The sequence below is a fragment of the Dermacentor silvarum genome, unplaced genomic scaffold, assembly GCF_013339745.2.
Source record: "Dermacentor silvarum isolate Dsil-2018 unplaced genomic scaffold, BIME_Dsil_1.4 Seq357, whole genome shotgun sequence".
NCBI lineage: Eukaryota > Metazoa > Arthropoda > Arachnida > Ixodida > Ixodidae > Dermacentor > Dermacentor silvarum.
The window spans coordinates 87,813-115,040 of record NW_023606106.1 but is presented as its reverse complement, the minus strand read 5'-3'; the positions used below and the strand labels follow the sequence as shown (position 1 = coordinate 115,040).

Genomic DNA, 27,228 nt, shown 5'->3' with positions numbered 1-27,228 from the left:
AGCTCGTACAGGCCAGTTACAGTAACGTCGGTGATATATGAATGGCAATGCAAACTATATAATTAGAACTGTCGAAGTGGCTGGAGAAAAACGATGTATTGGGGGAACTACAGAATGGGTTCAGGCCAGGCAGACGCTTAGAAGACAATATGTTTGTACTAACTCAGTGCATAGAGATTTCAGTAGCTCAGAAAAGACATATATGGATAGCATTTCTAGATAATAAAGGAGCTTATGACAACGTAGACAGGGAATTGTTGTGGGATATTCTTCAATAAGAAGGCATAGATGACGATTTCGTGGAGCTGCTGAGGGAGATTATAGAGACAACCAAGTACAAGTGGTATGGGAAGGTAGAAAAGGAAATGAAATGGTGGGAATTCACCAAGGATTGAAGCAAGGATGCCCTCTGTCACCATTGTTGTTCACGCTTTACGTCAAGGGTATAGAAAGACTGACGAAAACAGCGAATTAGGGTTTGATTTATCCTACATGCGTAATGGTCAAATGGTGCAACAGAAGGTCCCCGGACTGATGTATGCAGACGACATTGTGCTTCTAGCGGACAATAAAAAAGATTTACAGATACTTGCGAATATCTGTGGGAATGCAGCGACAAATCTAGGCCTTAAGTTTAGCACAGAGAAATCAGGAATTATGATCTTTAATGAACACACGAGTAACTTCGTGGTGTCAATTCAACAGCAAGTAATACCCATAGTGAAGCAATATAAGTACCTCGCGCACATAAACGAAGGAAAGAATTACTCAAACAACCACCAAGATAATCTGAAAATAAAGGGGAAGCGGAATGCAGCAATAATGAAACACAGAACACTGTGGGGCCACAATAAGTATGAGGTGGTGTGTGGAATCTGGAAAGGAGTAATGGTGCCAGCGCTAACATTCGCAAATGCCGTTATATTGTCACGGCTCACTGGAGACAAGAGCGAAGAGCGGTATTTAATTGAGGCAATGAGGACAAAGCGCTCAGTTCAAACTTCTTCTTCTCTAGCACCTCGCTTGCAAGCTCGAGGTCGTCGTCTTTGTCGTCAGCGTGGTTGGGCACAGATAGCGTCGCGGCATTTGCCCCCTCCATAAGGAGCATCGACCCGATGCTCGGCGGGTAGCACCCGGTGATCAGCAAACCAGAGAGTACCCATGTCATTCAGAAAAAATAAGGTTTCATGGGCACCACGTGCACAGTCTCAGGCAGGTTCATACGGCGCCTCGAGCAGGATGGGCTGTCAGAACAACTTCATAGTTGACGTCGCTAAGGCGTCGTAGAACCTTGTATGGTCCGACGTATCGGCGTAGAAGTTTCTCCGCGAGGCCCCGTGGCGTACTGGAGTCCAAACCCAGACTCTTTGGCTGGGATGGCAGACGACGCATCGATGGTGTTGATTGTAACGTCGAGCATCTCGCTCTTGCTGGCCAGTTATGCGAACGCGTGCGAGCTGTCTTGCTTCTTAGGCGCGCGCTGTAAAATCTGCGCGTCAGTCTCGGAATCGCTGGAATCATGAGGCAGCATAGCATCCAGCATTGTAGTCACTTCTCGACCGTGGAGGAGACTGAATGGTGTCATTTTTGTTGTTTCTTGCCGAGCCGTGTTATAAGCAAACGTGACGTAGGGTAATATTTGGTCCCAGTTCTTGTGGTCCACATCGACATACATGCACAGCATGTCTGCGAGAGTCTTGTTGAGGTGCTCCGTAAGTCCATTGCTTTGGGGGTGATAGGCTGTCGTCTTTCTATGTGCCGTGCCACTGAGCGTTAGTACAGTTCGCAAAAGTTCAGCCGTGAACGTGGTTCCCCTGTCGGTTACGATGACCGCAGGAGCACCGTGCCTTAGGACGACGTTTTCAATGAAGAACTGTGCGGCCTCGGCTGCTGTGCTGCTCGGAAGTGCCTTGGCTTCTGCATATCGCGTAAGGTAGCCTGTCGCAACTATAATCCACTTATTCCGGCGGCAGATATTGGGAATGGACCCAAAGGTCCATCCCAATTTGTGCAAACGGCGTTTCCGGCACTGGAACAGATGTAATAGTCCGGCAGGTTTCGCAGGTGGTACTTTTCGTCGCTGGCAGTCAGGCACGTTCGAACGTAGTGCTTCACCTGTGCTGCAAGCCGTGGCCAGTAGTACTTCTCTTGATCCGCGCTAATGTTCTTGTGTACCCTAGGTGGCCTGAGGTAGATTCATCGTGATAGGCCTGCAATTTTCATTGCGGAGAGTTTTAGGGACGACTATAGATATCTGTTCCCTGTTGAAGAGAAGTTCTTTCTAAAAAGAACACTGTTGCGTATGCAGAATGATGACAGGTCCCTTGAGAACAATCCAGGCTTGTTTGTGGTGCGGCCTTCTAAGAAATAATTACAGAAGCGAGCTCCTGATCCTCTTGTTGTTGTTGAGAGATGGTGGCCGCATCAACAACTCCTAAAAAGCCTGTGGATTCTTCATCATCTCCGCCTGACGACTCGATCGGCGATCTGGAAAGGCATCAGCATCTAAGTGCTGCCGTCCCGATTTATAGACCACTGTCATGTCGTACTCTTGAAGCCGTAGGGCCCAGCGTGCCAAACGTGTAGATGGATCTTTCATGTTGGTCAACCAACAGAGAGAATGGTCACTTATGACTTGAAATGGGCGGCTGTATATGTCGGGGAACTTGGTAACTGCCCATACTACAGCCAAGCATTCCTTCTCTGTGGTGGAGTAGTTCGATTCGGCACGTGACAGTGTTCTACTCGTGCGATAACTCGCTCAGCGCGTCTTGCCGCTGAACAAGGACGGCGCCTAGACCCACGTTGCTGGCGTCGGTGTGGATCATTGTGGGCGCATCCACGTCAAAGTGGGCAAGAACAGGTGGAGTTTGTAGACGGTGCTGCAACTCGTTAAATGCCACCTCCTGCTCCTCGCCCCACACAAACGCGACATCTTCTCTGGTTAGGCAAGTCAGCGGTGAGGCGATGCGTGCAAAACCCGCAATAACTCGCCGGTAATATGCGCATAGGCCCAGGAAGCGTCTGACTGCCTTCTTGTCCGTAGGCCTTGAAAACTTTGCGACAGCTGCGATTTTCTCAGGATCAGGTCTGACACCTGTGTGGCTTACAACGTGGCCCAAAAACTGCAGTTCTTCATAGCCAAAGTGACACTTTTCAGGTTTTAAAGTAAGCCCAGCGGACCGTATGGCTTGAAGAACTAACCGTAGCCGTCTGAGATGTTCATCAAATGTGGCAGAATAAACAATCACATCGTCTAGGTACACTAAGCAAGTCTTCCACTTAAGGTCTGAGAGAACGGTATCCATTAGCCTTTGGAACGTGGCTGGGGCGGAGCACAAACCAAAAGGGAGAACTTTGAATTCATAGAGCCCATCAGGCGTCACAAAAGCAGTCTTTTCGCGATCCTGTTCATCGACCTCTATTTGCCAGTACCCACTCTTTAAGTCCATTGACGAGAGTACCGACTGTGTAGCCTGTCGAGGGAATCGTCGATGCGTGGTAAGGGATACACCTTTTTTTCGATCCGATTCAGCTTGCAATAATCGATACAAAACCGCAGGCTACCATCCTTCTTCTTAACGAGTACCACGGGTGACCCCAAGGACTTTTTGACGGCTGGATGACATCATCTTCTAGCATTTTCTTGACTTGCTGCTGTATTGCTTCACGCTCTTTCTCAGCCACGTGATACGGATGCTGCCGGATGGGTATTGCTGTTTCCTCCGTAATAATGCGGTGTTTCGTCAGTGGTGTTTGACACACTCGCGACGTTGTAGAGAAGCAGTCCTTAAAATGGTCAAGCAGTTCCCTGAGACTTTGTTTCTGTTGCGGCGCTAAACCTGGGTCAACGTCGACGACAGTGCATGTGGCATCGTATCGGTGGTTGATTCCTCTTTGACAGCAAAGCAGTATTGAACGTGGTCATTTCGTCAAAGTATGCCACAGCGGTGCCTTTACTGATGTGCCGGCATTCATTAGTAAAATTTGTCAGTAGTACCTCTGTGCGACCACCGATTAGGCTGACGATACCCCGAGCGATAGCAACACCTTGATGGAACAGAAGTGCAGTTAATTTTTCGGCTACACCGTCCTTGTTAAACTGTTCTCCGCAACTGACGGAGACAAGACTGCATGATAGTGGTGGTATGCAGACGTCGTCGTCGGCGACACGTAATGATGTACGTTGGCGCTCGTCGTTGTGGCTCGTGTCTATACTGTTCGATAACGTTTGTGGGGTCTCACATGTGCTCTTGGGACAAAGGAACGACAACACAGTAGTGCAGACAATCACAAGGGCATTTATTGCACCTTTCATACACTAATGCACACTAGCCGAATTACAACCAATTGAACATTCACACGGGCGCGCGACAAATCAAGGAAGTCCGACTCACCGCGACCCGATAGCGAGCGAATACGTTCGCCCCATGCTATGACACCATCGCCTAGTCGTTCACGTGTACGGTCACGCGAACGGTGGCGCGCTCGAACGATCCGGGTTCGTCCATACCGGTGTCCCGCTCTTAGCCTCGCGCGACGGTCGCGCGCGAAGCGGGCCGGCGCACGCGCGAAGCGTTCGTGCGTGTTGGTCGCCGATCCCCAGCCAAAGAGAGCGCCTCCGACCCTTTTCCCCCAAGTGACCCCGCCGTTCGGTGGCGCCAGCATCGCGACACTAGCGCCATCTCTCGCAACGCGCCGGGCTTAGCCACGCAGAGAAGCCGGACTACAGGAGACATGCGGGGAAAACAACATCATGGGACGCGTGAGAATCGCGCATCCCCACATCCCCCAACCTTAAATCACTACACATACGCCGGCGAAACATGTCACAAGGCCTATCAACGCGCGCGTCGCGAACAAAAGTTAGTACATGCGACAGTGGCGCCGCCGAGTAAATGTCCACGCGTTATCCGCAACGTGCGAGCCGATATTGACTGGGGTTCACCGCTGGCGTCCGTTGGTCACAGCACCACGTCTGCAGATTCGATGGCACGACTCCAGCCCAGGACTCCGGAAACGGCGACGCAGAAGTCGGCACGAGCAAGCGTCGCTCGCGCCCTGCTGACGAGAGCCGCAGTAGCCGTTGGTGACTGCCGGCTCTTTTCCCAGCCGCCGAGGGTTGCGAGCCGGACATTGGCGGCCGCCGAAGTCGCTGCGCCGAATTGACCACAGGCATCTCCAAAGCCTGGGCAGCTCGATTGTAGTCCGGGGCAGCAGCGCTGATGATGTGCAGGTGACAGCAAACCAGGGTGACTCCGCTCACGCTGCGTACACTCAACGCACTCGACAAACACTAAAGTAGTGCAAGGGAGAGGAATTCGGCATACGCATCGCCCACGTGGTACGATGTTCAATTCGGCTAGCAAAAATTTCGGGTGGCATTTCAGATGCTAAGTTCACGTGAACAAAGCTTGTTTTTTTTTTTTTTTTTTTGAGTCGAACGAGTAATTTCAATTCGTGCGAGGCGATCTAATGAGGGCAGCAATGTGCGACATCTCAACACCACGGTCCACCAGGTTGTGTCCCTCAACGTGCGACAGGCGCTTTGTTAAGCCTTAGGCCTAATGCGTCGCTACTTTGACAACAACCGGCATCCAAAAAAAAACAACACCCAAAATGGGCACAAGAACAGGCAGCCGCGAGGAGACGTTAGCTCCGTGAGGTGGTCCTACTCCGCTCGGTGCACACAGCATCCGAGTTGACGGCGCCCACCGTCCCAGACGGTGTCGGAGCGCCCGGTGCCAGGCCGCAATACCAGTCACCCGTAGCGGCACCCGTGGCCCGCGGCCACCCGGCTCCCTGAGCCCGACTTCCTAAGTCAAGATAGGAGAGCATGTACATATGAAATTCGGACCACCCTAGGCTTCCGTACTCACTCCTTCAGGCTTGCCAATGCTCCGCGCGCTAGTCCTCGCTCTCCCAGGATGCAGACCACGGCTCTCGGACCGACGATAGTACTCAAAACACTCGCGAAAGGCTTACATGTCGAAAAGTCAAGCACGCTACAGCAACCGCGCCTCGCTGAAGAAAGCACACCGCCGACACTAGCGATCAAAATCCACGCTAGGACTACGCTTCGGTTGAAACATCTCGAACCGAGCAAAGCTGTTAAATTCGTCCGATGCCCCAAGAGATCCACGTTGGGCAGCCAGATGTGGGGTCTCACATGGCTCTTGGGACAAAGGAACGACAACACAGTAGTGCAACAATCACAAGGGCATTTATTGCAACTTTCATACACTAAGCACACTAGCCGAATTACAACCAATGAACATTCACACTGGCCGACAAATCAAGGAAGTCCGACTCACCCCCCCGATAGCGAGCGAATACGTTCGCCCCATGCTATGACACCATCGCCTAGTCGTTCACGTGTACGGTCACGCGAACGGTGCGCGCTCGAACGATCCGGGTTCCCATACCGGTGTCCCGCTCTTATCCTCGCGCGACGGTCGCGCGAAGCGGGCTGGCGCACGCGAAGCGTTCGTGCGTGTTGGTCGCCGATCCCCAGCCAAAGAGAGAGCGCCTCCGACCCTTTTCCCCCAAGTGACCCCGCCGTTCGGTGGCGCCAGCATCGCGACACTAGCGCCATCTCTCGCAACGCGCCGGGCTTAGCCACGCAGAGAAGCCGGACTACAGGAGACATGGGGGAAAACACATCATGGGACGCGTGAGAATCGCGCATCCCCACAGGTTATCTCGCCATCCCGTATGTTAACCACAGTGCTGTACTCCCGCAAGAAGTCCATTCCAAGGATGAGTGATCTGCAGCACTCTTTTAAAATCATAAAAGAGGCGACAAAAGCTTATTTCCTATCTGGAGTCGTGCAGTACATTTTCCTGTAGGTGTCATTATCTGGCCCCCGGCATTTCGAATATGAGGCCCGTCCACTGCGTTTTGCGTTTTGACTTTCTTAAGCCGGTCTGCCAACTGCTCACTCATTATCGAAAAGTCTGCGTCAGTATCAACCAAAGCTGTCACGTCGTGTCCATCAATCGTTAAGAGTAGGTCGGCACTCACAATTCGTCGGTGTTCCGTTTCTCCGGGTTGCTCTGCTCCTTGCTCAGTAATGGGGATTTTCGGTGGTTGGACGACTTGCAAACTTCCCCCCGGAGGTCGCTGATTTCAGTTTCCCCGCCGTGGGCTTGGAGAGCGGCCTCTTACCACGTCGGCGAAACTGCGACGGTTCGGCGAAGAATAGTGTAACGGAGACGGCGAGCGCGACCGGAGATTAGCTGAGCTGCCTTGTTCCCGAGTGATACTGTCGTCGAAGCGTGGATTTCTCTCTGGAAACTGTCGCGAGTAGCAGGTGACATTTCCTGGATGCCACCCTGGCGATGAGGGCAAAAACGATAAATGTGCCCTGGTTCGCCACAGTGAAAACACAATGGTCGGCGATCAGCAGTGCGACATACGTCGTTCCTGCGAAGCTGGGGTCGCCTGAAATGCTCTCTCTGTATCCAGGCAGCAGTAGGTGGCCGCTGGTGGTACTGCTGTACTGGCACGGTAGAAAGAGGGCGACGGACAGCGTCAGCGTAGCTATATGCACGTGGCTCGTAGCGTGGCTCAAAGCGTGGCTCGAAGCGCGGCTCGGGACACGGTTCAGGGAGTGGCTCAGGAGAGGCAAATGCTTGCCGGATTTCTTGGCGGACAACTTCAGCGACCAAAGCAACAGTAAACTCCTTCGGTGTCGCAGTTTGCTTCGCAATCTCCTCGCGCACATATCTCTGATCAGTTGACGCAGCGAGGTCTCGTCGGTCACTGCCAGAACTGCGGCTCCTGCAGGTGCATCGTTAGTTAGGCGTTCATATTGCCGGCTACGCTGCTGGAGTGCCCGCTCAATTGCTGTGGCTTCCTTAATAAATTCTTCCACTGTTGTAGCGGGTTTCGCACGAGACCAGCGAATAGCTGTTCTTTGACGCCGCGGATGAGATGGCTCAGCTTCTTCGAATCAGGCACGTTAGGATCCGCACGGCGAAACAAACGAGACATGTCCTTGGCAAACATGGAGACACTTTCGTTGGGTTTCTGAATGCGCAACGCCAGAAGGCGTTGTGCATTATCTCGGCGATCAGTGCTTCCGAAGGTATCAATTAGCCGACGGAAAAATTCGTCCCACGTTGTCAAATGTGCCTCGCGGTTTTGAAACCACCTTCTTGCGCTACCGTCAAGAGCGAAGTACACATTGGAAAGCTTCTGGTCCGGACGCCACTGATTGACCCTAGCCACGCGTTCGTACTGGTCCAGCCAGTCTTCGGCGTCTTCATACGTGTCACCGCAGAAGCTTTAGGGGACTAGATTGTTCTGAACAGTCACCTGTGTTGTACTTGCAAGTGCCATTTCCTGAGTCAGTGCGGTCGCTGACAAACTTCCTAGCAAGAGACTGAATTCCGGGCACAGACCTTGCAGGCGGCAGCTTGCGCGGTGCACAGGTGTCTCGACACGTGGATGATGTCTTGAAGGGCTGGATGCAGGGCTACTCGCAGGAGTCGTCCCAATCATTAGGCGAGGATGCGATACCCAGCACTTCTACCAGTGTCACGGCTCACTGGAGAGAAGAGCGAAGAGCGGTATTTAATTGAGGCAATGAGGACAAAGCGCTCAGTTCAAACTTCTTCTTCTCTAGCACCTCGCTTGCAAGCTCGAGGTCGTCGTCTTTGTCGTCAGCGTGGTTGGGCACAGATAGCGTCGCGGCAATATGCTTAAATTGGATATATTGGGGGTTTGGAAGTTAACCAAAGATCAGTAAGCCGGTTGGCTTTGGGAGCCCACGGTATTACCACAAATGAGGCAGTGCAGGGTGACATGGGTTGGGCCTCTTCTGAAGTCAGAGAAGCACATAGCAAAATTAGTTTTAAAAAGGCTCAGGAACATGGATGAAAAAAATGGGCGGCTAAAGGTGCACAGTATCTCTACATGAAAAGCGTAGACACAGAATGGAGGAAGAGGTCGAGGAAGTTGGCAACCAAGTACAGGATAATCGAAACTGCAAATAGACAACCAGGGGTCATCAGAAAGAAAGTGAGAGAAATAGAGACCGTGAATTGGATGCAAGAATGGAAACAAAAAGGACAATGGAGATTTACAAGAATGAGAGAAAGAAATTAGAAGGGAAAATCTGTACGATAACATAAAGGGCAGTGCCTTGCTATTTGAAGCTCGAGGCGGTTGCCTAAGGACGAAAACATATCGGAACAAATATTCGGAACTAGATGACATGTGCATGCTGCAGTAAAGATCCAGAAAACTCAGCGCATCTGATGGAATGCGATGGGATCCACCCAGCTAGAACCGTAGGTAACGTGCAAATCCCAGAAGCGCTTGGTTTCAAAGTGGAAGGAAACAAACAGATCAGCCGTAGAGATCAGCAAGAGACGATTGGAGTACTGGTGGAAAAAAGCAGGGAAAAGATGGATACGACCTGATCTCTTAAAATCATAGGCAGCGGCACAAGGTAAATTTTTGAAAAAGAAAAATAATAATGAGAGGTATACAGAAATGCTAGATAAAGAACATGTATGGTATACCTGATTAAATCAAGCAGGCTAGGTGACTATTTGTCGCCGCCCCGTTTCAAAGGGGATGCCATTAAATCATCATCATCATCATCGGTAGTCTACGCACAGGTGATGACTGCCATCTTTCTTAGCACCAAAACAATTGGAGATGCCCAGGCGCTGTACGAGCGGCGGATAATGTCGGCCGATAGCATCTCGTCCAGCAAACCATCAATCACCTGCCTCTTGGCAAGACTGGTGGGCCTGGGGTTACACTTCAAAGGAAGCGCGTCACCAGTTTCGATCGCGTGGCTCGCCAAATCGGTACAGCCCGGTTGATCGGTGAAAAGGTCTGCGTTGTCGTGTAACAGTGCCGACAAACGAGCCTTCTGTGCATCATCCAAATGAGCCGCACAGGCAGACAGAGGATGTGGTGCCTCTTCGTGCCGTGTCGCTCTATCCCACTGGGGATTGTGAGTCGACAAGCGCATAGCGCAGGGGCTTGCCTCCAAATTCTGCGTGCGACACGGTTCGTGCCGTGCCTCTCAATCCCAAAGGGGACCATGAGTAGGCGAGCGCGAAGCTCGGGGGCTTGCCCCCGAACTCGGCGCTCGACATGATTCGTGCCGTGCCTCTCGATCCCACAGGGACCATGAGCAGGCGAGCACGAAGCTCGGGGGCTTGCCTCCGAACCCGGCGCACGGCCCGATTCCGACGCCCCATCTGCACAGGCAAGATCAGACGCCGGCGGGCTGATGTACGGCTTTAGCCACATGAACTGACCGTCGCGATAGCCGCCATTCGCAGTGTCCACAACGATCCCAGTTTTAAGGAGAAAGTCCTGGCCGAGAATCACAGGAACACTGAGCCCTGGGAGATGAACAAAACGCGTGCGTCTCATTCGCTCTCCCCACTGACATCCAGCCTTGCGGCGCCAGCCGAATGGGCCACATCTTTCGCAAGATTGAATGTCGTTCGGCAGTCCCGCAAGCGCACTGCGTGCTTGTGCGAGTTGGACAAAACCTGTTCGCCGAACAACGAAGCGCTTGCGCCCATGTCCAGCAGCGCCGAAAATTCGCGGCTGGCAATGGTCACCGGAATAAACGGCGCGTGCGCACCAGCAACACAGCCTGCTCGGTACGCCGAGTGGACAAGCAAAGGTTCGGTCACTCATGCCTCCACGAGCGACCTGCTATTCCGTTTCCAAGCCTCACAGGAGACCGGGGCACGGTGCAATCCCTTGCAATGTGCCCTAGTTGTTGACAGCGAAAACAGCGTACTCCGCCGCGGTATCTTTCCCGAGGCGGAGCAGCTTCAGCTCCTTTCCGGGGTCGGCTCAGCACTTGGCCACTGGGGCCGATAACGAGCGTTTCGCTCCGCGATGCGCAGTGTCGAAAAGCGTCCCTGCACATGCGTTTCGAGCGGTGGCGCAGCACAGGCTGCCCACCTCCCGTGCATGTATGGATCGAGAGTGCGCGCGCGCTCAGCTTCCAACACATCCGCTTGCAGCCGCAAAGGCAGCTTGGCCGGGTTGTTGCCGTTGGGGAAAGGGCTCAGGCCCTCTCCACGCCAGCTCGGCTCAAGGGCCTCGCTGGCGGGCGGCGGTGGGCGATAGGTGTGCGCGCGGCGATAATGTCACTTGAATGCGCTTTGCCTCAGCGGGTAATTCCTCCAGATTCGGAAGCGGCCGCCACGCAGGTACCGAAAAGGTCGGATGTGCCTGCCTGATCACCCGTTCGACGCATTCCTCGTTTCGAGTAATTGGGCTCGGCGAATAAGAAAAGGTCTTCCATCGCCCGTACGTACTCCTGAAGCGACTCATCATGAGCCTGTGTACGTAGCCCAGCTCTCGCCGCATCCTACTCTCGTAGTCAGTGGGTAGGAATTCACGCAGGAATGCCGCGCGAAACTCCTCGAGGGTTTTGCACGGTGTCCGGAAAGCCTGTACCACCTAGCCGCCGTGTCAGTGAGTGCAACAGGGACGACGTGTCCGAGTACATCCTGATCGTTCAAACCCAGAGCTCTCTGGTAGCGTGCGAGGTAGTAACAGTAGTCCCTGGCACTGAGCAGGTCACCGTATCCGCTGTAGGTCGGGACTGCCAACCGTACAGCGGGTGAGCGCATTTCGGAACAGATGACAGCGTTTTAACTGCCCCAGAGAGCGCCTGGATCATTTCGGCGGCGTTATGCAACGGCGTCTGTACGCCTGCTCCAAAGGGAGCCATTGGCGCATTAGCGGCACGATCGAGCAAGAGTTAACTGACCAGCCAGCTCGATCAGTGGCGCAGTTTCCACAGGGATACCGGCCGGCGCCGCCGTCCCCAGAGCAAAAAGGGCTCCTAGCGGGGTACGCCTGCTGTCGTTCACAGCTGCCACTTGAGGCAGCTATACGTGAATTGCTTGGCCGCTTGCAGCCAGCGTTGACAAAACAGGCGCCTGCTAGATCGGTGTGCCACTGCGCGCCACCGAATGTACTCCAAAGGGAGACGTATGAGCGGAATTCGTGGTCGCCGTGATAGAATCCCCACAGGGGGCCGCGGCATTCCACTGGTTTTGGCTGTTCAATTGAGAAGCAGCCAGCGTCGATAAAACAGGTGTGTGCTCGATCGGTGTGCCACTGGGCGCCACCGAGTGTACTCCAAAGGCAGACGTATGAGTGGAATTCGTGGTCGCCGTGATTGAATCCCCAGGGGGCCGCGGCATTCCACTGGTTTTGGCTGTTCAATTGAGAAGCAGCCAACGGGCAAAAGTCAGAGAAGGCTAAGGCCCCGTTTCCGCGCTGCGCTCCATTTACTCCCGAAGGAGTCAGTGATCGGGCGCTGCGACATCGCACTGCTTAGCATTCCAAAGGGAGCCGTGGCAGACGAATGTGCCCATGTGCACTATTAGGAGAGGCTCTGGTCCCTTTTTCAACAACGCTACTGCTCCAAAGGGAGCTGGTACGTAGCGCCTCGCGTTGCCGTCCCACAGTGGGTCGTTTACAAGCGAGGGTGCAGGAGTGCGCTGCTCAAGGGGGGCCCTGGCCCCGTTCTCCAGCAACGCAGCGTCTGCTAGCATTAACAATGGACCAAAGGTCACTACGCCTAGCAGACATAACGCGGCGAGTCCAATCGCTAAGGCGTATGGACTCGGCTAAGCACAGACAAAGGCTAATGAGCCTTTGAATCACGTTGGGCGCCAGTGTGGGTTCTGGTGTCTCACAGGAGACCAACCACCGCGGGTTCGAGCTTAGCGAGACACAGGGCCCGCGTCAGCCGTCGAGTCCAGCACCGCTCGCTGCGACCTCGGAGGCCGCAAGGGGCTGCCGAGCGACGCACGCAAGAAACACAGCAAAGCCCTGAGTTGACGGGAAACCGTTTACATAAAACCGTCAGCACCAGCACTGCACAAAAGCCCGCGCGGCGGGGAGCCAAAGGGGTCCGCACCAGGGCGGAAAATACAATAACAGGCGCCTATAGCACGTCGCGGCGAGAGCACAGCTCAAGCTGGGACACGCCGCTAGGAAAAGTCCCGGCGGCTATGCTACTTGCTCTGGTGATAACCAATGGGTCAACTCGCGAAGCACAGGCATATCCTTCTGCTTAGGCTTTTGGCAAGTGCGGTGGGGCGGGGTACGACCTCGCGCGAGCACTAATGGCACCGCTCGTCGGCTTAGCGTCGGGAGGAAAAGGATCAGCACAAAGTACGCGCTCCTTGTACGGGCAAAGGCACCCGTGCGCGAGCTCCAGTCCTAGTCACAAAGGTGTCGGCGGACGAGAGGAAAGCATGAACGTACCGTGCGCCGGTTCCCGGAGAGAAGAGCCTGCCACGCTCCGCCGCTAGCAGCCGAAAAACGCGGCCGCGTGACGTCAGCGCCCCGCCCTCACCGCGAACCGCCACGTGCGCATCGCCACCGCGGGAACCGGTTAGGCGGCGCGGGCGGGGAATAAGGCGAGCGGGGAACGGTGGCGAGGGATGGCAGAGCAGGTGAAGCCCGTGCATTCGTGCCGGCGCAACCGTCAATCCCCACATCCTCCTCTCCTTAAATGCCCCTCTACCAGCCTGGTGAAACAGCTAGTAGGGGCTTATGCACCAAAGACCAATTGAGTCTTTCATGCACAAGCTAAATGCTAACCTCAGCCCAATAAGTACTCTTAAGACACTGTGTTCTGACATATATAAAAAAGAAAAAAAAACTTTCATGCACTACAATGTTAATAATTAAGTACAAGGATCGTGGAAAAATGAAAAAATAAACGCCGCGAGAGGGGGAAGACATATTAACAAAAAATAGTCGTCCGCTGGGGGAAACACGGACAGCGTAAACAGGGGAAACGCGGACGGCGTCGGCAGCAGCTTTGCACATTGCCTCGTTATTGCTGCCACAAGGGAATGGCGCGGCCGTGGCAGGATGAGACCACCGACGATGAGCAGGCCATGGACACAAAGTGTAAGCCTGCTGCCCGCCAGAACCGCGAGGCAAAAAGAAATGCGATGCGTCCATGTGGCCCCGATCCCTAAAACTTTGAACGTTTCATCAGAGCGACTGTGAATCACCACATACACAGCTTCGCTGGTCATTCAGCTCACAGATTGGAATGACACTGAATTCTTTCGTTTTTTTCTCTTGTTTATTTGAACCGTTGAATAATTAGATCAATTTCATCAGTCCCGTCAGGGTCGAATAATGGTAATCAACTGTATATAATTTCTCCCATGCATTGCCATTATTGATGAATATGTGGTCAGCCTAATTGCTGTGCGTAGGTTACTGGTTTAGCGGTGTACTTTGTATCGGACGTGTTCATAACTTGCTTGTGTGCAGGTTCACAATATCTGTGGGAGCTGAGCACAAGATCGATGCCTCTGAGGGCTACAGAGGCAATGGCAAGTACGAGCACCTACATGAGCATCGGGTTGACATGGAGAACGGGGATTCTCAGGCCAGGCCAGGCCACAGAGAGATGCCTTTACGACCAGCAGCTGCTGGTCAGTGTCATTTCTTTAATCTCTATTTTTCACTGCTGGCTGTGGATAGGCTGAGTAGAGAATAAAAAGGCCTTTGGTCACGGAACTTCAAAGTAAGGCATGTTGTGTGATAATGTTCATAAAAGAATAATATTACTGTCATTTACTAAAAGTTCATTTACCCTTGAATGGCTTCTTAGACTTTGATTGAGTCTGTAAGTAATGTCTTGCAGTGCGTGTTGGTATAGCAGGTAATAAATGACACAGAGATGGCGTTACCTCTCTGATGGTATTATGTGAGCTGAAGAACCCAGCACCTTTTCCGTTTCACTGCCATATGCATGCATGTACATTTGTTTGATATAAATCCTATATGTGGTGCTTTATTACGCACGCTTGTTTTATTCTGCCAGCTACTGAACGTGTACCATTGGCAGTGTTTGCAATGGGCCATGTGAAGAGAATCCGGCTTCTGGCCATGCTCAGTGGACTTAGACTTGAGGCAGAGCTGTCTGGACTGCAGGCTAGCGGCACACATAAGGTAAGGTACGCACAGCTAAGTGTAAATTGGATCCTCTTGGTTTGGTTTTAGGTGTAGTGCGTCAAATTGAGTGAAGTAATAAATTAATGGGAGGTTGTGAAAGTTACGTTAGATGCAAATGACCACCTGTAACAATGGCACTTTCCTTAGGTTGTGGAGATGGGTTTGCACGAGGCTTACCCTACGAGCGACGGTCAGGAAAGGGCACGACGCTCCTCCACTCCGCCACGCACAAAGGCGCTACGGCAGGGTTCGTCGACTCTCCGACACGGCGCAGAGAAGGCTCCGGAGTCAGATCGCCAACAAACACGGGTTTATTCACCCAAGGTACAGCTCAGTGCTACAGTCACGGCGCTTACGGCCAAGGCTCGCCGCAAGACCGATCGAGTATGCGCAGCCCGCTGCGCTAGGGCTAACCGGGGGTTAGCGGTCCGCCAAGCGCGATAACGAGGAGTCGCGAGAACAAAGGTCTCATGTAACCACCTCGTCTGGCGAGCCTCGTGAGCCTCTCCCGCGGCGAGGGAAGCGCTCAGCGGACGATGAGCTCGGGTGGAGAGGGTGCCCGGGGGCCGCCGCGCGGGAGGGCCAATCAGGGCGCGTCCCGGTGGACGTGCCTCGCGGGGCAAGAGTCCAATCCCGGGGGGGGGGGGGGTTGAGAAGCACGGTTTGCGCGGGAAAGTAAGTCCGGCGCGCTCGCCATGTCCGCCATGTTGCCGTTACGGCGGCGGTTCCCGGAGATCGAGCTAAGCGCCACGCGCGAGCTGGGGGACGCGGCGCGGGAAGGCACCTCGATCCCCACATTCCCCCTCCTAAAGACCGAGGGCCAGCCCTCCCCAAAGTGGCTGACCGAGGCCAAGTGGCAAGGTTGACTCAGCCAAAGAGGGCTAAGCCAACGGGGCAAAGTCCAAGAGGGTGTCGTCGTCTCCTCAGGACCCGGACAGGGAGAAGGGGCCAAAGCAGTCAAAAAGGTGAAGACGTCGCTTCTCTTGACACAAAGCCAGGGGTTGCCTTGGCCACCAAAGTTCCGCACACTGGAAGGACCCCTGCCAGGTGGAAGAGTCGGCAGCCCAGGAAGGACGGGGCAGGGCAGCACCATGTTCAGCCAGCAACACTCGAGGTCCGCCGGACGGAGCAGCCAGGAAACGCGCGAGGCGTGGCTGCCATTGTGGCGCAGCCAGCCACCACAGAAGTCACTGGCTCCCCGGATTGCGCAGGAACAGCAGGCCGGCAATACCGGCAGCCAGGTCAGCAAGCGGCGCAGGAGTGACCCTCCTCGGCCAGAGGTCAGCGCCTGATTGGGGACCAGCCACAATTAGCGGCAGCCTAGGCAGCAGGAGGCAAGGCTGGCAAGGGTTCGTGGCCCCCAGAGGCAGGAGTCGTCAGGCGGAAGGACCAGGAGCAGCAGGCCTTGAGGTCGGACAACAGGCTGACATGGTAGGGCCAGGGACAGCCGGCATCGTGGTCAGCAAGACTGGTGGCACAGTGGAGCCAGGCGCGGGGAGTAGACTGGACGACTACAAGGTGGAGGACAGGAACGCCCCCCGGCATAGCCGGCGTGCCAAGGAAGTTGCCCGCCTGGCTGACAGCCCAAAAAGGGGCGTTTGCCAGGCTGAGGCTTGGGCAACACATAAGAGGGTATATTAGGCCACATGGGCCTGTCACCGCTTCGATGTGCGCCCTTGCACCGTAGCTACATTTCTCCATTCACCGGCATGGTAGGAATGAAGTCCAGCTACCTGCTAGGGGAGAAAGCTGACTAGGCGCGTTCAGAAGGCGGGTGAGTACGAGAGGGTATATTAGGCCAAAAGGGGCCTGTCACCACTTCAACGTGCGCCTTCGCACCGTAGCTGTGTCTCTCCGTTCATCGGCGTGGTAGGGAATAAGTCCGGCTACCAGCTGGTGGGAGAAAACCTGCCTAGGTGCGTTTCCGTAGGTTGTACCGGTGGCGTGGCCTGGGGCCAGCCGTATCACGGTTTGCCTGCGGTTCGTTGACCGCCTCCCCCTCTTCCCCAGTCGTTGCTACGGGCAACGAAAGGTTTGAGGTCCGAGACGTGAACTGGACCGCCGACTGGTCTCCCTTGGGAGTCAGCCAGCTTGTATACCAGAGGGGACATTTTGGTCTCCACTCGGTACGGGCCAACATTTGGCCCGACAGGGAGGCAGAGATGCCTTTGGCGGCGTCACTCAAGACATGGTTGCGTCTGAGGACGCGATCGCCGACACCATAGTGCACGTCCCTATGTGACCGGTCGTACTGGGCTTTTTGTCCAGCTCGCGCTTTTGCCAGGTTGGAACGGGCCAGGTCAAGGGCCGCGTCCATCCGTGAGCGCAGTTCCGCCGCGTAGCCGGAAAGGCCGGCTTTCGTGGCGCACGCGCCCTGCTGCCGGTCCGCAGAACGCGGTCCATGGGGTTTGGCAGCTCCTCTCCCGAAGTTGAGGAAAGCGTGCGTGTACCCAGTCGAACGGTTTCACCGTGGACCGCAAGAGAAGCCTATCTCGTTAAGACAGACATCCCAATCCCTATGTTGCTGGGCAGAAGGCCGCGGCAAGGGCTTGAGGTTCCGGTTATCCTTCTGTCGGGTTGGCCTGTGGGTTATACGTGGTTGTCTTGGCGGTGCTAATGCCAAAGGCAGCACACGCATCCACCGAACACCTTGGGCCGTGAAGGTAGGACGCGTTGTCCCGTTATCAGCTCCGCCGGAAAGCCAAAGCGGGGTAAAGACCTCGGTCAACTTGTCCCAGATTGCGCGTGCCGTTAACTCCGAAGGGGAAAAAGTTCACCCATTTCGTGAAGTGATCTGTGACAGCCAGGAGAAAAACGTAGCCTCGCCGGTTTCTGGGAAAGGTCCCATAATGTCACAGGCCGCGACTTGCCAGGGTAGCTGGCTGTCGAGTGGCTGCATGAACCCGTGGGGTTTGCCCGCGCGAGGCTTCACCATTGGCACACAGCGGCATGAGCGGGCGTAGTGAAGAGCGTCACGCTCTCATGCCTGGCCAGGTAGCGGAGCGGCACAACTTTTGGAAGCCTTGGCCACTCGCATGTCCGGCCACCCGCGAGTCGTGGAAATAGCTCAGGGTGGCTTTCCTTAGACTGCGGGTTACCACCTAGAAAGACTCCTGGGGAGCCTCCTCAGATGGGATATAGCGCAGGAGAGCTTTATCGGCGCCAAGCAGATACGTATCCAACGTGCCCGCAGCAATACTAGCTGTCCGGGTACGCCCGGCGCTTTGCCGCCCCACTCCTCTTGGAGCTCGGCTCTTGGAGCCTGTCAACGATTTCTATTTACAAAACGGTCGTTCTGCTTAAGCAGATACGGATCCCCGTGCCCGCAACAATACAGCTGCGTGGCACTCGGCGCCAACAGCAATACCAGCTGTCCGGGTGCGCCCGGCGGCTTTGCCGCCCTGCCCCTCTTGGGAGCTCGGCTCTTGGAGCCCGTCAACGATTGCTATTACAAATGGATCGCTCTGCTGAGCCTTTAGCAGCTCTTGCCTGCTGAAGACAATACCCGATGAGGTAGCGGGATCCACCAGGGTAACGTCCTCTCCGGGGCTGGCAATCCGAGGACGCTTCGCCGTCGGGGGTCGCGCCTTTCGAGCCATTGGAGACACAGGCTCGGTCTACTACTAAGTGCATGAGGTTCGCGCCTTTTGAGCCATTGGAGACTGAGGCTCCGGCTTCTACCTTGGCGATTGCTCACGGGAGTGGCGGACCAAAGGATTAAACGCCGAAACGGGGGCTCGCGACAAGGCGGTCCGCCACCACGTTTGAACTCCTTTCCGGTAGCGCGAACAAGGTACCACTGCCATGTCAACGCCAGGCGTCGAGGCGGCCGATGGCTCGCACAAGCGCTTAAGCCGGATTGTACATCTCCACGGCAAACGGCACTTACGCTAACGCCAACTTCCGGAGAGCAAAAGGACCAACGGACAGGTGGTCCGCTCAATGCACGACCGACCGAAATGGGGCCAGTAAACGGCAAAGAGAAGAGCTGGGCTGCCGCTCCGACAGGCGCATGAGGCCTCACATGACCGGCAGACGGATCGACAGCGGGCGGGGTGACTCACGCACGTCGAAAATGTCGCTCGGTGCGCGTGAGACAAGCAGTAGGCGGAAAACGCGGCGACTTTGTCGGCTGAGCGAGGCGGCTCGCTGCTCGACATTGCTCCCAGCTGGCTCGGACAAGGAGAGGCCAGCGAGCATTTGCACCAACAGCGAGGCAGGGAGGCTCAGCTGCGGCGCACGGGACACCGAACTGCGCTCGGGCAAAGGAAGGCCAGCGAGCGAGCTCGCGCCTACGGCGTAGCGGAAGGCTGCACCGCGGCGTATTGGTCCGAGAAAGGCGCTCGGGACAAGGTGGGCCAGCGAGCGTATGCGTGCGCGTATCTAAGCAGGGTGGCTCCGATGCGGCACATGGCGCACGTGAACGACCGCTCGGAAAAGGGAGGCGGCGAGCGTATTCGTGACGAGCATCTAAGCAGGGTGGCTCCAGATGCGGCACTTGGCGCGGCGAACGACGCTCGGGACAAGGGAAGCCGGCGAGCGTATTCGTACCGGCATCTAAGCAGGTGGCTCGATGCGGCACATGGCGCGCGAACGACGCTCGGGCAAAGGGAGGCCGGCGAGCGTATTTCGTGCGGCATCTACGCAGGGTGGCTCCGAGCGGCACTTGGCGCGGCAAACGACGCTCGGACAAAAGGGGACGCCGGCGAGCGTATTCGTACGGGCCATCTAAGCAGGGTGGCTCCGATGCGGCACATGGCGCGCGAACGACGCTCGGGACAAAGGGAGGCCGGCCGAGCGTTATTCGTACCGGCATCTAAGCAGGGTGGCTCCGATGCGGCACATGGCGCAGTGACCGACGCTCGGGACAAAAGCGAGGCCGGCGAGCGTTATCGTACCGGCATCTAAGCAGGGTGGCCTCCGATGCGGCACATGCGCGGTCGAACGACGCTCGGACAAAGGAGGGCCGGCGAGCGTATTCGTACCGGCATCTAAGCAGGGTGTGCTCCGATGCGGCACATGGCGCAGCGAATGACGCTCGGGACAAAGGGAGGCCGGCGAGCGTATTCGTACCGGCATCTAAGCAGGGTGGCTCCGATGCGGCACGTTGGGCACAACTGAGCTCGGGACAAAGGCCAGCGAGCGGAGACAGCACGCCGGAGGGGCTAGTAGGCACCTGCTCCCCGCGCGTCTCAAACAGTTGATAAAACCCGTAACTGGCGTGGCTATATAGGACTAGCGTACACATCCGAGCTGTCGACATCACCTAGGGCGCTCCAAGGAAGGGATCGCTCCCGGTGGCCGAAAGCATAGGGTCGCGAAGGCGAACCTACCTCGTGCTATCGGTGTCGTTCGCTCCGAAAGGACGATAAGTCCGCAGCCAGGGGGTAAGGCAGGAACGAGGGCCGTTAAGGGGCCTGCTCTGATGCCATGCCGAAACCGCGTTGGGCGCCAGTTATGTGGAGATGGGTTTGCACGAGGCTTACCCTACGAGCGACGGTCAGGAAAGGGCACGACGCTCCTCCACTCCGCAACGCACAAAGGCGCTACGGCAGGGTTCGTCGACTCTCCGACACGGCGCAGAGAAGGCTCCGGAGTCAGATCGCCAACAAACACGGGTTTATTCACCCAAGGTACAGCTCAGTGCTACAGTCACGGCGCTTACGGGCCAAGGCTCGCCGCAAGACCGATCGAGTATGCGCGCCCGCTGCGCTAGGGCTAACCGGTAGCGGTCCGCCAAGCGCGATAACGAGAGTGTCGCGAGAACAAAGGTCTCATGTAACCACCTCGTTGCGAGCCTGAGAGCCTCTCTCTGCCGCGGCGAGGAAGCGCTCAGCGGACGAGAGCTCGGGTGGAGAGGGTGCCCGGGGGCCGCCGCGTGGGAGGCCAATCAGGGCGCGTCCCGGTGACGTACGTGTCTCGCGGGCAAGCCCAATTTCGGGGGGAAGAAGCACGGTTTGCGCGGGAAAGTAAGTCCGGCGCGCTAGCCGTGTCCGCCATGTTGCCGTTACGGCGGCGGTCCCCGGGGATCGAGCTAAGCGCCACGCGCGAGCTGGGGGACGAGGCGCGGGAAGGCACCTCGATCCCCACAAGGTGCAGAAGGCACGAGTCCTTAACACGCCGTTTGGGCTGCGCGCAAAAACATAGTTCCGATGCTTCTACAGTGGAGTCTCGTTGATATGATTCTGCATAATACGTTTTTCGGTATAATACGTTTTCGTTCTTTTCCCGGCCAATGTCTTATAGGAGTAATGAATTTTGGATGATATGTTTTATTTTCCGGTTCCCGTGAAGATCATATCCATGAGATTCCACTGATCCACAACAAAGTATTCATGACCATTCGATGCTGCGTTCGCTGTGCATGGCCTCCGAGATCTTGCGACACAGGCAGTGGCCAGCCACAGGCGCTGCTTGATCTCGACGGTTATAGATTACGAATGTTTACTTGTACTTCTGTGTCTTCCATAGATGGTGCCACATCACTAGTTGGGGTTGGGCGTATGTGTAGTGCATAATGTACGGAGAGTTCTCCGTTCTCCAAGTTTGCATGTAGTGTTGCCATTGGTGGCTATTTTGTGCCAGACTGGCTACATTTTGGGAGTGCATGACACTTAAAATTTTAGGTTGGCTTCCTCTGCCTTCCTGGCTACTTTTGACTTATATTTCGACGTATATTACTGCCATTTCCTCATGCTCATGCATGTCAAAGCACGCATGGGTGCCTACAAAGTTTTTGCTACGTGTGCCTTGGCCTCCACCTTTTGTCATCTTTTCTTTCTATCATTGACACATGTTGATTCCTTGCTCATGTTTACTATTGCATTTTTGGTTAGCAGCGCGACGATCTACATGGAAACGAGAGAGAGAAGGACAGGACAGGATTTTAAGTGTTAACTGCAAGTACTGCAAATTCAAGATACTATTGCACTTATGGCACGTGGCTCGTTTGCAATGTCATGGTGCATTTGCAGGCTAAAGAACTGGGAAGTTTGGTTGAGAGACACCACCATGACACCAAGTCTGATTGCATGCAGGGTGTCACCGGCCAAACATGGAACCAGTGTTAACTGCAAGTACTGAAAATTCAAGATTTGTCCACATTTTTAAGACCTGCTTAAGCACGCCAAAACCAAGAAGCACCATAAATGTGTGATTATTTCATCTTCACAACAAGAACTACGACAATACATACTGTCTGCCACGCCACCTATGACAGGCTCGTCAATTAGAAATTGCCCTTTATGTTGCTGTGCATGCATCTATAAAAGCCGTTAATGAACTTGGCAAGATTCTGGAAAGTTTTCAGCTGCACATAATGAAATGCACGGCTATCATCAGGAATGTTTGTTCTTTCTTTATACAGTCGAACCTGGATATATCGAACCCATATATAATTAATTATTGTGCATAACGAACAGCTGTAAAATCCCCTTGAAACCTTTTGTATTAAATATGTATTTTATATATCGAATTACCTTTATATTGAACTTTTTGTGATCTCCTTCAGATTCGATACATCCGGTTTGACTGTATTTCACGCAGATGATAAATGGTGCAAATCTGAACTGATGGAGTGAATATCATGTGCGGGCAACATAATTCTCTTTTCAGTCCGCTTCTTGAAAACAACAAAGTGTATTGGTTAAATGTTGTGGGGTCTTACTGTCTCACACGAGTACCGACCACCACGGGTTTGAGCTTAGCGAGCCACATGACGGCGTCAGCCGTTGCCTCCAGCATCGCTACGCACATGCCCAGATCGCAAGGGGCTACCGAGCGATGCACACAAGAACACGTATTACCCTGAGTAACGGAAACCATTTATTTAATCTGGTGGCACCAGCACTGCATAAACGCCCGGGCGGCGAGGAACCAAAGGGGTCCCGCACCAAGGGTGAAAATGCAGACACGGGCGCCTATAGCACGTCGCTGCAAGAGCACAGGCTCAAGCTGGTATATGCTGCTAGGAAAAGGCCCGGCAGCTATGCTACTTGCTCTGGCGATAATGATGGGCCAATTCGCGAAAGCTCGGGCAATCCCCTTAGGCTTGGGCCTTCAGCAAGTGCGGCTCAGTGTGGTACGACCTTGCGTGAGCACTAGGCACTGCTCTTCGGCTTAGGATCAGCACAGAGTACGCTCTCCCCGTACAGGCAAAGGCACTGTGCGCGAGCTCAAGTCCTAGTCAAAGGTGTCGGAGGACGTGAGGAAAGCATGTACGTACCCTGCGCTGGTCTCGCAGATAAGAGAGCCACGCTCGGCAGTCAGCAGTAGAACACAGCCACATTGGGACGTCAGCACCCCGCCCCCACCGCAAACCGTCACGAGTGGAGCGCCACCTCTGAAACCAGTTGCGAGCGAACGGGAGAGGCTTGGGGACGCCAGAGCAGGTGAAGCCCGCGCAATCGTGCCAGCGCACCTGTCCCCATTGTGTTCATGCCACAACCTCAACCTTGTATATTTAAGTAAATAGGTGCAATTCCCTCCTCCGTCGAATACATGGTCCGCGAGACCCAAACTACTTTGCCCATAGCAGCTGCAGGCAGGAGATCTAAACAAAAAGCTGTACATGTCTTCAGGGGACGAGAAGATCGAACTACCGGCAAAGATCTTCACATTTTTACTAGATGGCACTGACAGAATACTGGCACAGTATCAAGAAAGAGCGTAAGATTGGGCGAGTTGGTATTCCATGTCTTGTACTTAATAGCGCATAAAAAGGGGACGAGGCAGATGGACGACGCGGACACAGCGCTATGTCGGCGCTATGGCGCTATGTCGACGCGGACACATAGTGCTGTGTCCGCGTCGTCCATCTGTGCCTCGTCCCTTTTTATGCGCTATTAAGTACAAGACAGTATCAAGCTCTGGCACAGTTCTCCAACAAACAGAAGATCGCAAATATGATGTCTGCATCTCTCAAGAGATGTACCGAGACCCGAAAAAAAACACGTGTGTGGTGTTTCTTGCATCCATCGCAATGCCGCAGGGCACGTAAACAAAATATTCTATAACAATACCCCTGATCCTTCGTCATGGTTACAAGAGCTTGAAAATTTATATTTGGAAACCTTGCAACGAATTTTGAAGCCATGATTTCAAGGCCAACTGTTCAACGAGCTTCTTGGTGCTGGATTCGGTCAATATGACATTGGTCTTCTTGAGCTTGGAAGCAGCAGAGTCGGGAGGTGTTGTCAGCGATAACGTAGTCAGCCTGGTTGGTAAAATGGTTGCTAATTACTCACGACATTGCAGTATTTATGCATGATGATGCACATTAGTATCCTTGATTTTATACTACTAATCGCATTCATTAGGATGGCGAAAAATCTGGTGCGAAAATAAGAGACTTGGCTACTATTGGCTATTTTGGCTTTAGTTTGTGGGGATGTGCGACTCTCACGCGTCCCCTGATGTTGTTTTCCCGCATGTCCCCTGTAGTCCGGCTTCTCCGCGTGGCTAAGCCCGGTGGCGGTCGTGGTGGTTGCGGCACATTGCGGGAGGTGGCGCGAGTGTCGCGATGCTAACGCTGCCGAACAGCAGGGTGACTTGGGAGAGAAAGGTCGAGGGCGCTTCCTCTTTGGGTTGGGATCGCTGAGCGACGCGGACATCCCGCGCGTGCGCCGATCCACGCTTTGCGAGATGTCTCGCGTTGCTCGGAGCGGGGCACCGGTACGGACGAACACGGATCGTTCGAGCGCGCCACCGTTCGCGTGACCGCACACGTGAATGACTAGGCGATGGTGTCATAGCATGGGGCGAACGTATTCGCTCGCTATTGGGTCGCGGTGAGTCGGATTTCCTTGATTTGTGGCGCGCCCATGTGAATGTTCTATTGGTAGTAATTCGGCTAGCGTGTATTAGTGTAATAAAGGTGCAATAATGCTCTTGTGATTGTTTACACTACTGTGTTGTTTCTTTGTCCCAAGAGCATGTGTGAGACCCCACATCTGGCTGCCCAACGTGGACCTCTTGGGGCATCGGACGATAATTTTAAGTTTTCCTCGGTTCGAGATGTTTCAACCGAAGCGTAGTCCTAGCGTGGATTTTGATCGCTGGTGTCGGCGGTGTGCTTTCTTGAGCGAGGCGACGGTTGCTGTAGCGTGTTTGAACTTTTCAACATGCTACGCCTTTTCGCGAGTGTTTTGTTGAAGTACTGTACACTCGCCGGTATGAGAGCCACGTGGTCTGCATCCTGGGAGAGCGAGGCCTAGTGCCCGCGGAGCATTGGCAAGCCTGAAGCGAGTGAGTACGGAAGCCTCGTGGGTGGTCCGAATTTCTTATGTAAATAGCTTCTTCTATCTCTTTGACTTCGGAAGTCGCGGCTCAGGGAGCCCGGTGGCCGCAGGCCACGGGTGCTGCTACGGGCTGACTGGTATTGCGGCCTGGCACCGGGCGCTCCGACACCGCCTGGGATGGTGGGCGCCGTCAACTCGGATGCTGTGTGCACCGAGCTGGTTAGGACCACCTCACAGAGCTAACGTCTCCTCGCAGCTGCCAGTTGTGCCCATTTTGGGTGATGTTTTTTTCTTTTGGATGCCGGTTGTTGTCAAAGTAGCGACGCATTAGGCCTAAGGCTTAACAAAGCCGCCTGTCGCACGTGGAGGGACACAACCTGGTGGACCGTTGTGTTGAGGTGTCGCACTTTGCTTCCCTCATTCTAGTTAGCCTCGCACGAATTGAAATTACTCGTTCGACTCAAGAAGGCTAGCTTTGTTCACGTGAACTTAGCATCTGAAATGCCATCTGAAATTTTGCTAGTCGAATTGAACATTGTACCACTGGGCGATGCGTATGCCCGAATTCCTCTCCCTAGCACTACTTTAGTGTTGGCGAGTGCGTTTGAGTGTACGCAGCGTGAGTGGAGTCACCCCTGGTTTGCTGTCACCTGCCATCGTCCGCGCTGCTGCCCGCGGCCAAGCATTTCTATGGGCCTAAGCTTTCGTTAATTTCAATCCTAAAATTGACCTTTGTGCCGGATACAATTAAACCTGCTTATAACGAACCTCCATATAACGAATTCCTGGATATAACGAAGTTTTTCTATTCCCCGCCGTTACTCCATAGAAGCACATGTATTGACCCTACGTAACGAAGTGGCAGCGGGAGACCCCCTCGATATAATGAATTTTGCCCTCCGACAATCTAGAGATTTTGCGCCAAATTTTCTCATTTTTGCGCGAGCAGCACCGGAAGCACCTTCTCCGCCACGACGGAATGCGAAGACAGCGCACTGTGGTGTGTGAGGCGGACCTGCATCCTTCGACCGCGATCTTGCCGCCGCGGGCGTGACCTTTCCCCCTCCCTTCGTTCAAACCTGATCCTGCCGCTTGTTGCAGCTGGCCTAGCCCGCCACCCGGCACTCTCCTTTTCCAGTTGATGTTGCCGACGCACTGGTACACGCGTGACACATCACACTCGATGAGCGCGGATACGCGCTGTCAACGCTAGCAGCTGTGGAAGCCCGCTAGAGAAGTGAGCGAAGTGACCTTCGTGCTGCTGTCTATCGCTTCAATGCAAACTGAGCGCCGAGAACACACAGCACGTACAAAGCTACGAGCCGCAGACGCACCTACCTGCTGGACTTTGCCCCAACGCAGATCGCTTTCAGATACGGCCCGCGCGACCGGCGCCGCCGCTCAGTACGCAGTGATGCCAGAGTATGGTACAACGCCACCCTGCTATCCCTCCCCTCTGGCTACTTCTCCAGTGCCTCGAGCGCAACGGAAGAAGGCGTGCTTCCTACCTGCTTTTCTTGCGCGTGAGATTTAGACGCTGTCGTCGGCTCCCCTCACACGTTTTCACTCGCACATACAGCAGACGGCACGCGGCAACTGCGTTATCGCCCTGGACTTTATACGGAATATCTATGAGCCAAAACCAATTTTAGGCCACATCGCGTCATAGACACACCTCTTTATATAGCAAATATGGATCTCAAGGGTCATACTTTTGCTAGCGGAAACCGAAAATACGTCATAGTTGTCACCCCCGGCACTTTGGGCAGCCAATGCCATCGTCAAGCCACCAAGCCAAGCGACATGAAAAGTCAAAATGGCCGCCGGCTGGTGTGGTGTCGCAGTTCGCAACGTATGATGCGGGAACGGTCCCACAGTTGCGACGCAACACCGGGGTTACCAATGCATTGGGTTCTATGGGAGCTGTGCTGGGACCGCCGAAAACGACGTAACAGCCGGGAAAACGCAGCCCCCGGGAACGTAACAGCGGGATTCTAC

The 27,228-nt window shown here is 54.5% G+C and overlaps 1 protein-coding gene across 1 annotated transcript in view; it reads left to right on the top strand.

Moving 5' to 3' along the window:
- LOC119434974 (uncharacterized) overlaps positions 1–27,228 on the top strand; it is a 50,030-nt gene that overhangs the window by 16,172 nt on the left and 6,630 nt on the right. The window contains exons 2-3 of the mRNA XM_037701967.1: positions 14,306–14,469; positions 14,862–14,989. Of these exons, the coding sequence (XP_037557895.1) occupies positions 14,306–14,469; positions 14,862–14,989 (292 nt within the window). The remainder of the gene's footprint in view (positions 1–14,305; positions 14,470–14,861; positions 14,990–27,228) is intronic.